At 35.6% G+C, this 13,875-nt stretch overlaps 1 protein-coding gene across 1 annotated transcript in view; it reads right to left on the reverse strand.

Annotated features, from left to right (window-relative positions):
- The window catches only part of Diaph3 (diaphanous related formin 3), a 479,227-nt gene that overhangs the window by 423,033 nt on the left and 42,319 nt on the right, over nt 1–13,875 (reverse strand). The window contains exon 3 of the mRNA XM_010636939.2: nt 9,089–9,265. Coding sequence (XP_010635241.1) covers nt 9,089–9,265 — 177 coding nt within the window. The remainder of the gene's footprint in view (nt 1–9,088; nt 9,266–13,875) is intronic.

The following is a 13,875-nucleotide window of genomic DNA, read 5'->3' on the forward strand; positions in this document are numbered from 1 at the left end:
CCTTTTTTTTTTTTTTTTTTTTTTTTTTTTTCTCATTTTGAGAAAGCATCTCACTAAATCACCAAGTTGCCCGGGCTGGGCTAAAACTTGCTATTCTCTTTCAGGCTCCAGGAGTGCTGGGATTACATATATGTACCAACATGCCTGGCTATTTTTTACTTCTACATAAATCTTTACAGCACTCTTTTTTATACAAATATGACTATAAAGAGGTAGCTTTTTTGGCTTTATCAACAGTTCCTTGAAATTTTCAGTGTTCTATCATACTAGCTTTTTAATCCCGGTTAAAATTAATAGGAAGGAAGATGACTAGTCCATTAACAAAAGATCAATCAGAAAAATGGCATTTACCCAGAGATTGACAAGTGATACACATTATTATTTGACCAAATATTCTACTTGGTGATTATGGAAAGAGTATAAACTATCTTAATTGATAGTTCAACCTCAATTCATTCTAATGTCAGTATAAAGAAACAAAAAAAGAGAAAAAAAAATAAGTGTCACTTTTACAAACTATAAATGTTAGATGAATATGCAGGTGCTGCACAACTCTAATTTATTTTTGGATAAAACGTTGCCATAACTATTCAACCACATGCCTAAGCACCTACAATCAGAGACAGAAGTTATGCTATTCTACAGATAAGAACACTACTGCTGATTTAAAAAGTTGCATTTAACTATTTGCTTTTCAACTTTTCTTAAACAAATGACCCTTTTCTCATAAATTACATAAGGAGAAAATGGTTATTTCACTTAAGATACAAAGGCTAACTTTCCTACATAAGAAAATGAAATTAAGAAAAGGCCTTAGGAGTTGTAAAAAGATGTGCCTGCAAATCTCCTAATTGGTGAAACAGCAGGCCTACACGTTACCGTAATATTTATCCTTTTAAATTCCTCTCTCTAACCATTTTATTGGTGCTACGAAGTGCCACCAGGCAAAATCCAATGCTCCTAAATCATTTATTTTCTCATTTATCTGGATCTGGAAGAAATAACTAAGCATCAACATTATTCCCCTGACAAACACGAGCCATGAATCAACTTGACAACTGCCTCACATTACTCACTCTTCCTCCTCTTCCTCCTCATATTTGGATTATTATTTGGATTGTTCCTAGATCACCTTTCCCTGAACTTTTCAATTTCTATCCAATGGAAAGGGGGAAAGGTGACAACTGATAGATCAGACAAAGCATCCCCAGGGACCTCTCTCGTTTTATCTGATCAATCCTAAATATACTTTTGAGTTTGTAAGAAATATAAAATACTCATGACATAGAAAAGTAGATCTGTAAAGAATACTAATACTTGAAATAAAATAACTGCTGGTAGGAACATATAGCAGTCAATAAACAGAATTGACACAAAGAGGTCTTTGTTGGTTTTTTCTTCTCATTCCGACTCCTAGTGATCCTTAAGATATAACTCATATGCCCAGCATAACAGGCATTCATTTATTTCAGTAAAGAAATAGCTATGCATAAATCCTTAGCACCACAGATTGAAGAGGAAAAAAAAGGCAGAAATAAAGAAAAACTATCATGCCAGGCATGGTGGCTCACACCTGTAATCCCAGCACTCAGAGGCTGAGGCAGGAGGATTGCTGTGAGTTTGAGACCAGCATGGGTTACATAGTGAGTTCCAGGTCAGTCTCAACTACATAGTAAGACCCTCTCTCAAAAACGAAAACAAAAACAAAAAAAATTATCACTCTTGGGTAACCAGAGAGTGGCAACCTGGAGTAAGTTTAACTACATGAATCCTCCTTCCCTTACAGTATCAAAATATCACATACAGACAGTGACATTTAATTTTACTAGTTCATTTGAACTCTTCCTTTCTTCTTTTGGATCTTAAGTTTATCTCTTTCAAAGATACTCTTTTAAACTGACTATGAAACGGAGAAGAGCAGCAGACTTCTTGATATTTAACTCTATAAGGACTGATATATCTGATTGTTTTAACATGATACCAAAGTTTAAAAAAAAGTGAAATTGTTCAACAATTTACTGCTGAATATACACAATGTTCACCATCAGGCACTAACCCTAGCACTATAGAAAACTGAAGCAGGAGGGCCACAAATTCAAGCTGAGTTTGGGCAACTGAGCAATACCCTATCTCAAAAGAAAAAGTAAAGCAAAACCTGGAATGTAACTCAATGTGAAGGCCCTGGGTTCATCCTCAGTTTGGGGGTGGGGGGCTATTCTAGACTGAGGATTTTTAAAATGTGACAATCAAATGTAACACATGATTCTGAAAGGCATTATTGGTAAAACTTGATCAGTGAGTGAGAATTCACTCGTAGAAATAAACCAGCATTAACCATCTAATTTTGGCAGTTGTGTTGTGGTTATGGAAGATAATGTCCTTATTTGAAGGACTCAAGTACAGCATTAGAGGATTTGGGGGCACTGACTCAGCCATTTACCATTATATACCTCAGGAAAAAAGGGGGGAATTTTTATGCTTATGATTTCTACACACACACAAAAGCTTTTTTTTAATGAATGAAAATGAAATTCAGGGTATTGTTCACCTGTAGGAAGAAAGGAAGAGAAGGAATGGGATTGGAAGCAGTACATAAGGAATTTCAGTTATATCTATGGCAGTGTTCGTTACAATACGTTCTATACTTTTTTGTAGCTTGAAATATGCTATAATTAGAAAAATGCCACTGAACAAAAGTAGATTCAATTTTAACTGAAAATTGTTTCAAAATCAAATGTGAATGTCTTTAGTATTACTGACATTGTTTCCCCTCACGAAAAAGCCCATGTGTAGAGATAGGTCACCTAAGCTCTTAATGCATGCCAGGAGATAATTCAAACACACTTAAGAGATGATGATGATGATGGGGCTGGGGATTTAAAACAGTGGTTCCGCTGCCTGCCTCCCAGACTCAAGGACCAGAGTTCAATCCTCAGTACCGGAAAAAAAAAAAAAAAAGAGAGAGCGAGCGAAAGATGATGATGATGGTGGCATTTTATAAATGCCTTTTCTTCTACATTTGGACAAAACTTAAAAAATATCCTCCCAGGAAAAGATTAGAGCATCACTATTCATACTTAAATATTTCAAACAATTTTATTTGACCATTTTTTTCCACACTTACCACAATTCTGGGTAGAATGTTTGGAATTTAAATTTTGTCAGAATGATTCTGAAGTTATTGGCACTCATTTAATGTCTGTTAATGATGGCATCCTGACATATGACCCTTCTCACACAGCTTTTCCTTCTTGACAGAAAAAGTGAGAACATGAGGAAAGGTATATTACGAGAGGTGCATCAGTCTATCCTCCACTCATTTTATGTTTTCCTGTTATTAGGCTGACTAGTAATTAAAGCTAATCTCTATCTAATCTAACCATCTAAAGTGAAGAAAAACCTTTGAAGTTAGGAAATTGTACTTCATTCAACAGACATTTTTTTGGGTTATGATAATACATGGAGTTAATCGAGTAAGGGAGACAGATATTCAAAAACAGAAAAACTAAGTCGAACAAGTGGCTCATGAACAGCAGCTCTGAGAGGGAAGGTAGGCAGTGTTTAGTCTGGACAGCATGGAAAGATACTAAAAGGAGGAATATTTCAGCTAAGACAGAAAGTGTGAAAAAGATCTCCGATAAAGGCACAGTGAGATGACTGGGGGAAGCTCATAAATGAAATAGCTCAGTAAGGGAGAACACACCTTGAACTAAAGCAGGGGAGAAATACAATCATATGTAAAAAGGACAGAAAAGTAAAAGTACATGAACATTTTCTTAATGGGATCAAGTGTAACTCATATTTCAGTGTATGTTTCCTACATAGGGAAGTTTTTGCTGTTTTTTAAGGAATATGATGTATTCAGTTTCTGATCTGTTGAGGTTTAGCACCTTCTAGAGAACTGGACTATACCTGCAGTTCTGAACAAGACATAGTATGGTATCAGAACATAGGGGATGGTCTACAACAGGAAAGGGCTCCTATCCTCCAGGGGAAGTGCAGACAAAACCAACCTATATAAAAGCAACAGGGGCCCAAAGACAACACTCAGCAAATAAAAGTACAGATATAAGAGGAGACAGGAAAAGTACTAGACAAAGAGGATGGAAGCCAGGAAAGGAAAAGAGGAAACAAAAAAGAGAAATGCCAACATGCAGAAATGATCAGCCAGTCACACATAGCAAAGAAAGCTTGATTATCAAAAAGCTATTTATAGTTAAAAGGGTAAACAGCTGAAACAAAACCCTGCAAAAATTAAAGATGACTGGTAGAAACAGACAGAGTGAGCTATTCTGTAGAAAAAAGGGGCTGGAGGAACAAAACAAAGTATATATTAGCAGAATCTGAATCCCAGGGAAAAAAATCAGGCCTGAATAATCTTAGAAGTGGTGCATCCAAAAGGTAACTCAAGCAGAAGAATGGACTCATGATAGACAAAAGAGAAATCACCAGTAACATGGGGATTGAAGGTGAGATTAGGAGAAAGCAGGGCCATGATACCTTCGGAGCAAAGAATCAGCATCTGTCATCTTCCATACCTGTGGTAGGCAGAATGACCCCTGCAAAGAGGCCCACTGCCCTAATGCTTGAACCGGGTGAGTGTTATATTGCATTGCAAAAGGGACTGTGAGAATGTAATTAAAAAGAATAAATTTTAAATATGGAAATTATCTTGAATTATCCAGGTGAGCCTAATCTAATTTGAGCCCTTTAAAGCAGAGAATGTTCTCTGGATAGTGACACAAGCCTGGTACATTAAAACAATAAGCCTGAAAAGCCCCAAGCATGAGATGGATCTGAAGCATTTGAAACACAGGACCTCACATGAAGGACAGGGTAAAAGCCTCTTGCAACTAAGAGTAGACTCCAACTTTTAGTCAGCAAGGAAACAAGGATTTCAGTTCTACACCTTCAAAGAGTTCGATGAACAAACTATGACAGTCCTTCACAAAGTCTAAGAGTCAAACAGTTTACACTGACTTCAATCATGTGAAACCTACCAAACCAGTGATGTAAACCTAGAATTCTAATCTACAGTAACACATTTGTGTTGTTTTAAACACCTAAAACCATGGTAACTTGTTATTGCAGCAATAGGAAACTAATATAACCTGCTAAGAAACCAGTGGCAGGTTCTTAATACCCTAGGGCAGCAAGTGCTTGCTCCTCCTCTCATTTCCTGTCTAATCCGGAAGGAGACAGATTTGGCAGAGAGAGTAGGGAAGAGAAGTAAGGATAGCCAAGAGGCCAACTCCACCCCAATAATGGCTCCTACTGTAGAGTGTAGCTAGCTTGAAGGGGGAAAAGGATCCGCTATCTTTAGATAATGATTCTATCATTTATATTAATCCAGTGTCATTATTACTGGCAGACAATAAGAAAGCTCTGGGATCTGCCTAGCAATTTATCCAGGGTCAGAAAAAAAATAAGCTGAGAGGGCTGGTTCAAAGAGCCAGCAGCTAGAATAAACAAGTGCCTTTGAACTTGCATTTATCATGTCCACCTCATTCAAAAACCACATGTCTACAAGGAATGCAAAAGGTAACCACTGAAGCTGACTTCAGAAATCAAAACTGTATATACAATGAACACAACTATTTCACACAACTAAGATATCTACAGAGAAACCAGTGTAGGCTTTCAGCTAAAAAATCATCTTATATATAAAGATTATCAGGGAAAAGGCCGTTAACTAAAACTTCATCAGTATTATAGCAAAAGCCATGGAAGCTAGACTATTACAGAGATCAAGTAAATCAATTTCCTAAATGTAGGTAAAATGAGTACAAATGTTGAAGTATGATACTGTACTTCGCATTGATTAACTAATCAAGTAACAGTCTTTCAAAGGACTGTCTAAAGGAGAGACAAGAGGAGTTCTTCAAAACATCTACTTCATGTAAAATTTAAATACTTTTGATAATTAAAAAAAGTTATTCTTATTTATCAAATTGAGCATTGCCAAAACAAAAAACTCAGATAAAGAGATTTAAGTAGTATGAAACTTCTAAATGCAAATGCTAAAAGGTTAACATGGCTGATTCTTGAATACTGCTTTCTTGGGAAACTTCTTACTAATAAACACATTACAGATATCTGCAAGCCAAAAATCAAATCCAGCTTAAATCTAACATCTCTATACAAACAGCTTTAATTTAGTCAAAAATATGGCACCCTGAAAAGCCACAGAAATACCACAAATCCACATTTAAAGAAGGTAAATACCCTTCCACAGCCTTCCTTAGCATTAAGCTTCAGAATCAAAAGCAGTCTTTCTCTTCAGAATATTGCAAAATACTCAGAGAATCAAAGAGCTAAGGAAAGAATCTGTTCCTTATTTTTGAAAAAGATCTTAGTGGTCACTACCTTGTTCCTTAGCATATTGAACAGCTTTAAGAAAGCAACAATTTCATTTTACTTCTGCCAAGTAAAGGGAGGGTTTGATTGCAAAGATCTTCTGCCAAGCAGAATTATTTAAGATTTAATAAGTCATCTGGCCCCATAATTAAAAAGGTTTCCTGTAATCACTTCAACAATGCCTATATCCATCTGCCCTGTACATACTGTTATAATTGATTGTCTTCACTCTCTGAAGAGTACCAAAAAATGGTATAAACTCTGTTTAGTACTTTCTAGGTAATTGTCCTTTCAACTGCTCGTGGTCATAAAATATTTAAACAGTAATAACATTCAATAGTAATAAATAATAATATTTAATAATAAAAAAGTCCATTAAATGGGCTAAAGATATAGCTTAGTGGTAGAGAGCTTGTCTATCATGTGTAAGGTTCAATCCCAATACCACCACCCCCCCAAAAAAAAATCACTCCATAAATGTTTCACATCAATAGCTACTTACAGCCAGGCACAACAGCACACTTCTGTAATCCCAGCACTTCGGGAAGCTAAGGCAGCAGGATCATAAGTCTTAGCCCAACTTGGGCAATTTAACAAGCCCCTGCCTCAAAGTGTAAAAAAAACATGAGACAAATAGCTAGAAATGTAGCTCAGTGCAAAGGCCCTAGATTTAACTCTCAGTATTGGGGGTGGGGGGTTGCTCTGCTTACTTATTTAGCTGGCACCCACAGTTATGATTTTTAAAAATTTTTTGAAGACAGTCACAAGTGATCCACAAAAGTACCATTCCAGAATTTCATGGAAAATTAAGGTAAGTGGTTCCACTTACAGTGCATGGATGAGAGGGAAGAAAGGGCATTTTATCATCCTGAATCCTCAAAGAGACAGAAAGCTGTCTTCATGCAAGTCTCATTAACAGTGGCAAGGGCTAACAAGAAAATGTTACGGTTTCTTTGTTCTTGGCTGAAATTATATTAACTCATGGTGCCAAAAGAGGGAAGTTGTTGTATGTGCATAAACAACAAGCCAAAATTAGCACTTCACCAAGAGCTGGCATATAATAGATCAGCTTCCAAAGCCTAAATTTTGCAAACTATAAGCAAAATAAATACTAAAAATATACACCAAGTGATGAAAATTTAGCAATCTCTGACATTTATTAAAAACCTTATAAAGACACAAACTAGGCACTCATCCTTTCTGGCATTTCTGAAGCTCCATGAGTAACACTGGGCACAAATACTCATGATGAATAAAATATAACCCAGTGTAGCTTTGAATACACTGATTTCAAATGAACAATGGAGAGATCAGCTATTACCACTTCTCAAATTTCATGCCCATCTCATTTGTAAACAAAGGAGATCAATGCAATGATTTCTCTAAAATGTGATAAGGCTGTCAAAATTAACAGGCAAAAGAATAAACATATACCAGTGCCAGTGACTTAACTCAGTGGTGTCATGCCTGCGTGGCCAGTGCTGGGTCCTGAGTTCAATTCCTGTTATGGCAGAAGGGGGCGAAGCCTGCCTGAAAGTTCAAGCCCATTCAGGCCAACTCAGTGACTTAGTGAGACCTATCTCAAAAACGACTGAGGATGGAGCTAAGTGAAGGTCCTGGGTTCAAGCCCCAGGCGCCCATCACCCCCAGAGAATAAACATATACTGAATACCATGATTTTAAAAAAACACATAACTTCTCAGAATTGACATTCAAAATCCCTTCATAATCTGCTCCAACTTATTATTCCAGTCTAATTTTCCTGACCTTTCTGTACCTTAGCTTTATATCTTTGTTCACTGCTATTTCTTTCATCTCAAGAAATGTCTTTCCCTCTGCTTATTATCCAAAACCTGAGTTAAGACTTGGCCCTAGTTTACCGTCTCTACCAAATTCCCCTAATGTATTAACATCCTGTCTTTCATGGTTTTCCCTAAAGCTAACTAGGTATCTCAAAACCTAAAATAGTTTCTTCCTAAACTGAACTTATAAAGAACTTAATAATTAAATACTGCCTTCTGGCATTTCTTACTCAGTTAATTTTTCAAATGTTTGTTTTGAATCCTAGGAGATAAGCAACTTGAAAGTAGGAACTATGAATGTAAATAAATATATTTGATACAATTAGCATTCATTTATGGTAAATGGTTTGAATATACTTCAAATAGTTGGATTATTGGTCAAATTATTTTGGGTGGCTTAAAAAAGCAGAGGTTAAGTCAGTGAATCACAGTTACGATCCCAATGAAGACAGCCCAAAAGGATGCTGTGTGTCTCTACCATAAAAGGAACACTCCAAAAGAATTGAGTTCAACTCTACAGACATAACTGCTGTAGAACAATAAGGACATGGATATATTAACAAAAAAGGAACAAAGCAAGGTAAAAGAAAATAAGTACACTTGATGTACAGCACTATGACCATCTTCTAAAATCTACTGAACTCACACCACTCAGATTATCTATTTAAAACAAAAATATAAGTTGATACATTGGAGTGTATCATTACAATACAATATACAAAACACTATATAAAATCAAAAACTGGTGTGATGTTTTCCTTCACTCTTACTTTTGTTATTTAAAATCAATCTATGACTAAATTGCTACCATAAATGACATCTGGAATCACCCTATGGAACATGAGTTCGAAGTATGTTTAAGAATTTCATTGACATAAGCAAAAACTAAGGCTTTTCCTGAAACTTTGAATAAAGAAGAAAACTCTTACCATCATCTTTTCAAAAAGGTGTAGGACTTCATTCTCTGACAGTGGCTTTGGAATGTTTTGCATCATCTCTGAAGATGCCAATGAGCAGTCACTGCTTGCAAATGCAGTCTTCAGGTTGGGAAGAGGAGGTCGCTCTTTCTTGCTCCCTGGAATTCTGATGCTGGCAAATTTGTCCAGCTATAATGAAGGAAAAAAATAGCACATGAAAGTATATCCTCTCCCAACAACATTTTTCTAATTCCAAAAATGGAAAACATAGAACCAGTCACATTATCATTATTATTTTTGTCACAAAGCATTCAGAACCGGAATAGTTAAAATTAAAAGGTCTAAAAAGTAGTGTAAAGTTTTCAGTACCTGTCTAAAGGCCAAAGAAAAATCACACAAAAAAAGATTCCTTCTAATCTTAAAGTCATATAATTATAGATTTGAGATTTTGGTGACAGGTGACCTTTCTCTATAGATTAGTAAACTAAGTAGGTTTAGAAGGGCAACTTAACTAATTTAATGGCGGCACCAAATTAGTACTCAGTTTTGGGGTGTCAGGTCACCCCTGGGCCCCATTATCACATATCCAAATGTATGTCATGGGGACAGGACAGGATGTGATTTGAGAATTTTAAGAACTGAGTTCTACTGATATCTTCATAGCTTATTAGCCTGGTAACACAGTTCTCTTTGCTCAGGTTGGTATTTGAAGTTCTTGGGCATCTACATAGAGTATGTAAGGCCTTAGGAAATAAAGTTATATTTTTTTTGCAATGAGATTTCTTCCACGAGGTCAAATACTTCATTGATATTGGAAAATGCATAGGTCTTAGTTTATAAAGCAATGTACTTGAAATTGTTTGAATTTCGTAAATTCAGAGAAAGAACCCAGACTTGTATTTCAAGATTCACATTTCAACAAAAGGACAAAAAGTCTCAAAGCAGGTGTCAAGAGAAGCATGTATATTTCAAGAGCATAATCAATCAATCTGTGAACTGCTCATTGTTGTTGTACACTGAGGTTATTATCTACACCATAATAAGTGTAGGATATACATTCCTTACTTGTTCATTGTGGTATCCATAAGCTATATAAAGCTATTGAATTAAATAATATTAAAAATTCATTTCCTTACTTGCACTAGATATATTTCAAGCTTTCCAAAGCCTTATGTAGCTGTGGCTACCATACTGATTAAAGTGTATGTAAAACATTTCTACTATCACAGAATGTTCTATAGGACATCTAGTATAACTAGTAAAGAACTCTGACAACCAAAAATCTCAATTTAAAAAATAGTCAGCACATATTTAATTCATAAGAAGTAGAATGGACAACAAAAAGAAAATTCTACATTAATATGTAAAATAGGCATCAGGACTTCAAAGAAGAAATATCCCACAGTTTTGAACATTGGTAGCCCAGTTGCAAAATCAAGAAAAGATTGCTAGATTCCCATTAATTCCCAGATCCTAAAACCCCAAAACACATGAAGCCATGGATAAGCTAAATCAAAACCAAAGAAGCAACAAAGTCAAATGGAGATCAAACTGACTTAGTCCCCAAATTTAGCAGCCTAAAAAAAGAATGGCATGCCCTTTTGAGGGGGAAGCTATTACTTTACATAACTTTTGAAGGGGAAGTTTTTACTACACTATACTTAAATGTCCACTATATAATTAAAGATTGCTAGACACACAAAGAGGAATGAAAATGTGACCCATCGTTTAAGAGACAACAGACCTAGAGATGGCCCAGATGTTAGAACTTACCAGAGAAGCACTTTACAATACAATTAAGAAAAATGCTGACGGAAATAATGAAGAGTAGATTGGATACCATGTGGCAGATGGAGAATTTATTTCAGCAGCAAATTCACAGAAACTACTTTTGTAAAAACAGATCCATTGGAAATGAACAATATTTCAGAAGTGAAGATTTCATTGAAATCTTAGTCTTAACAATTATTTGAAATAGGAAGAAAAGGGCTAAAGGTGTAGGGAAAGTGGGAAGGGTAGGGGAAAGGTAATAAGGGAAAATAAACAAAAATATGAAAAAATGGAAATAAGGTGCTTGTAAATGGGGAGGGGGTGGTGAACGGAGGGCAGGGACAAGGGGAAAAATGAGAACCAAGACCTTCCATGTAAAGGTATAAGATCCCAGTAATGAATATAACTATACTGTATAACTAAAATGTACCAATAAACTCAATAAAAGAAAAAAATTACCTGGACATAGCTAAGGAAAGAATGAGTACAATATAAAGTATCCCAACTAAAACACAAACAGGGAAACACAGGAAGGAACAAAAAGAAACAACCAAGATCTGTAGTACAATAAGAAATGTTGTAACACAAGTTAATTGGGTTCCAGAAGCAAAGAAAGGGAGAGAATGGTGCACAAGAAGTATTTCAGAAAATAAGCCAGGTGCAGTGACTCACACCTTTAATCTCAGCACTCGGGAGGCTGAGGCAGGAAGATCACAGCAAGTTCAAGGCCACCTTGTGTGACACAGCAAGTTTAAGATCAGCCTGAACTACATGGTTAGATACTGTCTCAAAGAATCAGAAGAAAAAAGTCATAAAGCAGACTAAGAAAGCTGATTATAAACATATATATACACATTAACTCACCGACACAGTAAACCCAAAAGGAATATACACACACACTCTATCCATTTTCTTATAATGAATTTAATTTCTCAATTATCATTTCAGTCAAATTACTAAAAATTAAACATAAAAGGTAAACCATAGATGAGCAGTCAGAGAATTAAAAGTACATTGTATTTTTTTCTTATGTATAATGTAACAGCTAATTTCTCAACAGAAACAATAAAAATGATGCTTCACAACTAGGGAATAGCATCTTTAAAGTCTGTAGGAAGAACACACCCATCTTAAGATTCTGTATTAAGTGCAAATACTTCTCATTAAGTAGAAGCAAAGCAAAACAAAAACACTCAGACCGAAACTGAAAGAATCTGTGGTTGAAGACCTACAGTACCAAAAGTACTTGTAAGTTTTTCAGACCACTAGATGGAATCACAGATATAAAGAAAGTAATGACGAATAAAGGAAAATCCCTTAGACAGTGGTGATAAATGAGCTGTACAGGATTTACTTTAAATAACAATTAGTGGAAGGAGGGAAGCACATAAGGAGGTAATTTTACATACCTATATAGAAAATATAGCAAGGAGGATAATGAATGTAGTATAATATATAATAAGAAACAAGAGTGGCATAGCACTCACCAACATAAATATTTTCTACTCTGAAATAACTCAGAAACAGGAGTCTCTCCATGAATGTATGTCCCGAAGTCACCATCCCTTATATATCTTTGCTCCTAATTCTTTATTATTTTTTTAAAAGTATGAGACATCAAAAAAAAGTTGTTTTAAGAAAAAAGACTAGATACTCTGCCTATCTTCTGAGCCACTACTCCAAGGCCATCACCACTGTACAGGTAATTCCACTTCATAAGGGCAGAAACTATACCAACTCCTCATCACACACACCCAAAGTGTAACTCGATTAATATGCCAAACTTATAATGAAGTGGAATTAAGCAAAACATTATTAATGCAACATCAATATTACAAAGGTAAACATGTCAATAAGTGGGAGTAGTAAGCTCAAGCACTTAACAAGCTAATATGTAAATATACACCCTCATGACTTCACTGGTGACAGATCTGATGAAATTTCATCTTTTAACAAAAACCACTACTTTTCTAATAAAACAAAATCTTTGCAAATCATAAAAATAACAATGACTTTTATTGTTTTGCTTTGTGGCACAATAAACTGAACCCAGAGCCCTTGCACAGAGCTACATCCCCAGCCCTTTTTTATATTGAAGCAGGGACTCTAATTTGCTAAACTACAAAGGCAGAGCTTGGACTTTTGATCCTCTTACCTCAGCTTCCCAGAGCACTGGAATTACAGGCATGTGCCATCACATCCAGCTAACTAATATTTATTGAGCTCCTCTCTCTATCAGGTATCATGCTAAGCAATTTTATTTTAGAAAAGTGTTTTCGGACCTTGTCCTTTACTTAGCCACATAAATTCTCATTGTAAGGAGCAAATGTATCTAACCCGATGCTACATTTCAATTTCTTAACTTAGATACAATGACTCTTCCTATCCTAGAACAGTAAACTGAATCTGTTGAATACCTAAAGGAAAGCATATCCAGGTATGTGATGCTTTATCGAGCACTCCTGGGCAATTCCACAAAATCTGGGCAAAGTTAAAAAGCTAGGATAAAGTGAGCTTTACTACTGAGTCACTTTAAATATGCCAAAGAATTTTTGTTTCTTAAAGCAGTGCTACTACGATTTTACTCACAAATAGAACAATCACTCCTAATTTGTCTCTCAGTGAATTGCACATACAATTTGCTCAAAGCAAGGCACAGCAGAACACACAAGAAAACTTTACAAATAATTTGGTTCATAAAAGCATTTAGAAATCTCTATGATACTGACTGCAAGTTAGCTATTACCTTGTATTTGACAATTGGTTGGGGGTAGTTTAAATGTACTATTTTATAATCTATGTACTTTTCATTTTCATATAAAAATTTTACAGTTTTATATGCAGTTTTTCTTTTAAAGTCAGGCTAGAAACTCAGGTAAAGCACAGAAATAATCCACACTGGTTGAGAAATTGGTTAAACACACACACACACACACACACACACACACACACAAGACTGAGGGAATTCTGTTATAATGTCACTTGTAGGTGGCATACCACACTTAATTAGGATGGCTTTGTGTCTGGAG

Source organism: Fukomys damarensis, unplaced genomic scaffold (assembly GCF_012274545.1).
Source record: "Fukomys damarensis isolate Sample0158 unplaced genomic scaffold, DMR_v1.0_HiC HiC_scaffold_38, whole genome shotgun sequence".
NCBI classification, from domain to species: Eukaryota; Metazoa; Chordata; class Mammalia; order Rodentia; family Bathyergidae; genus Fukomys; species Fukomys damarensis.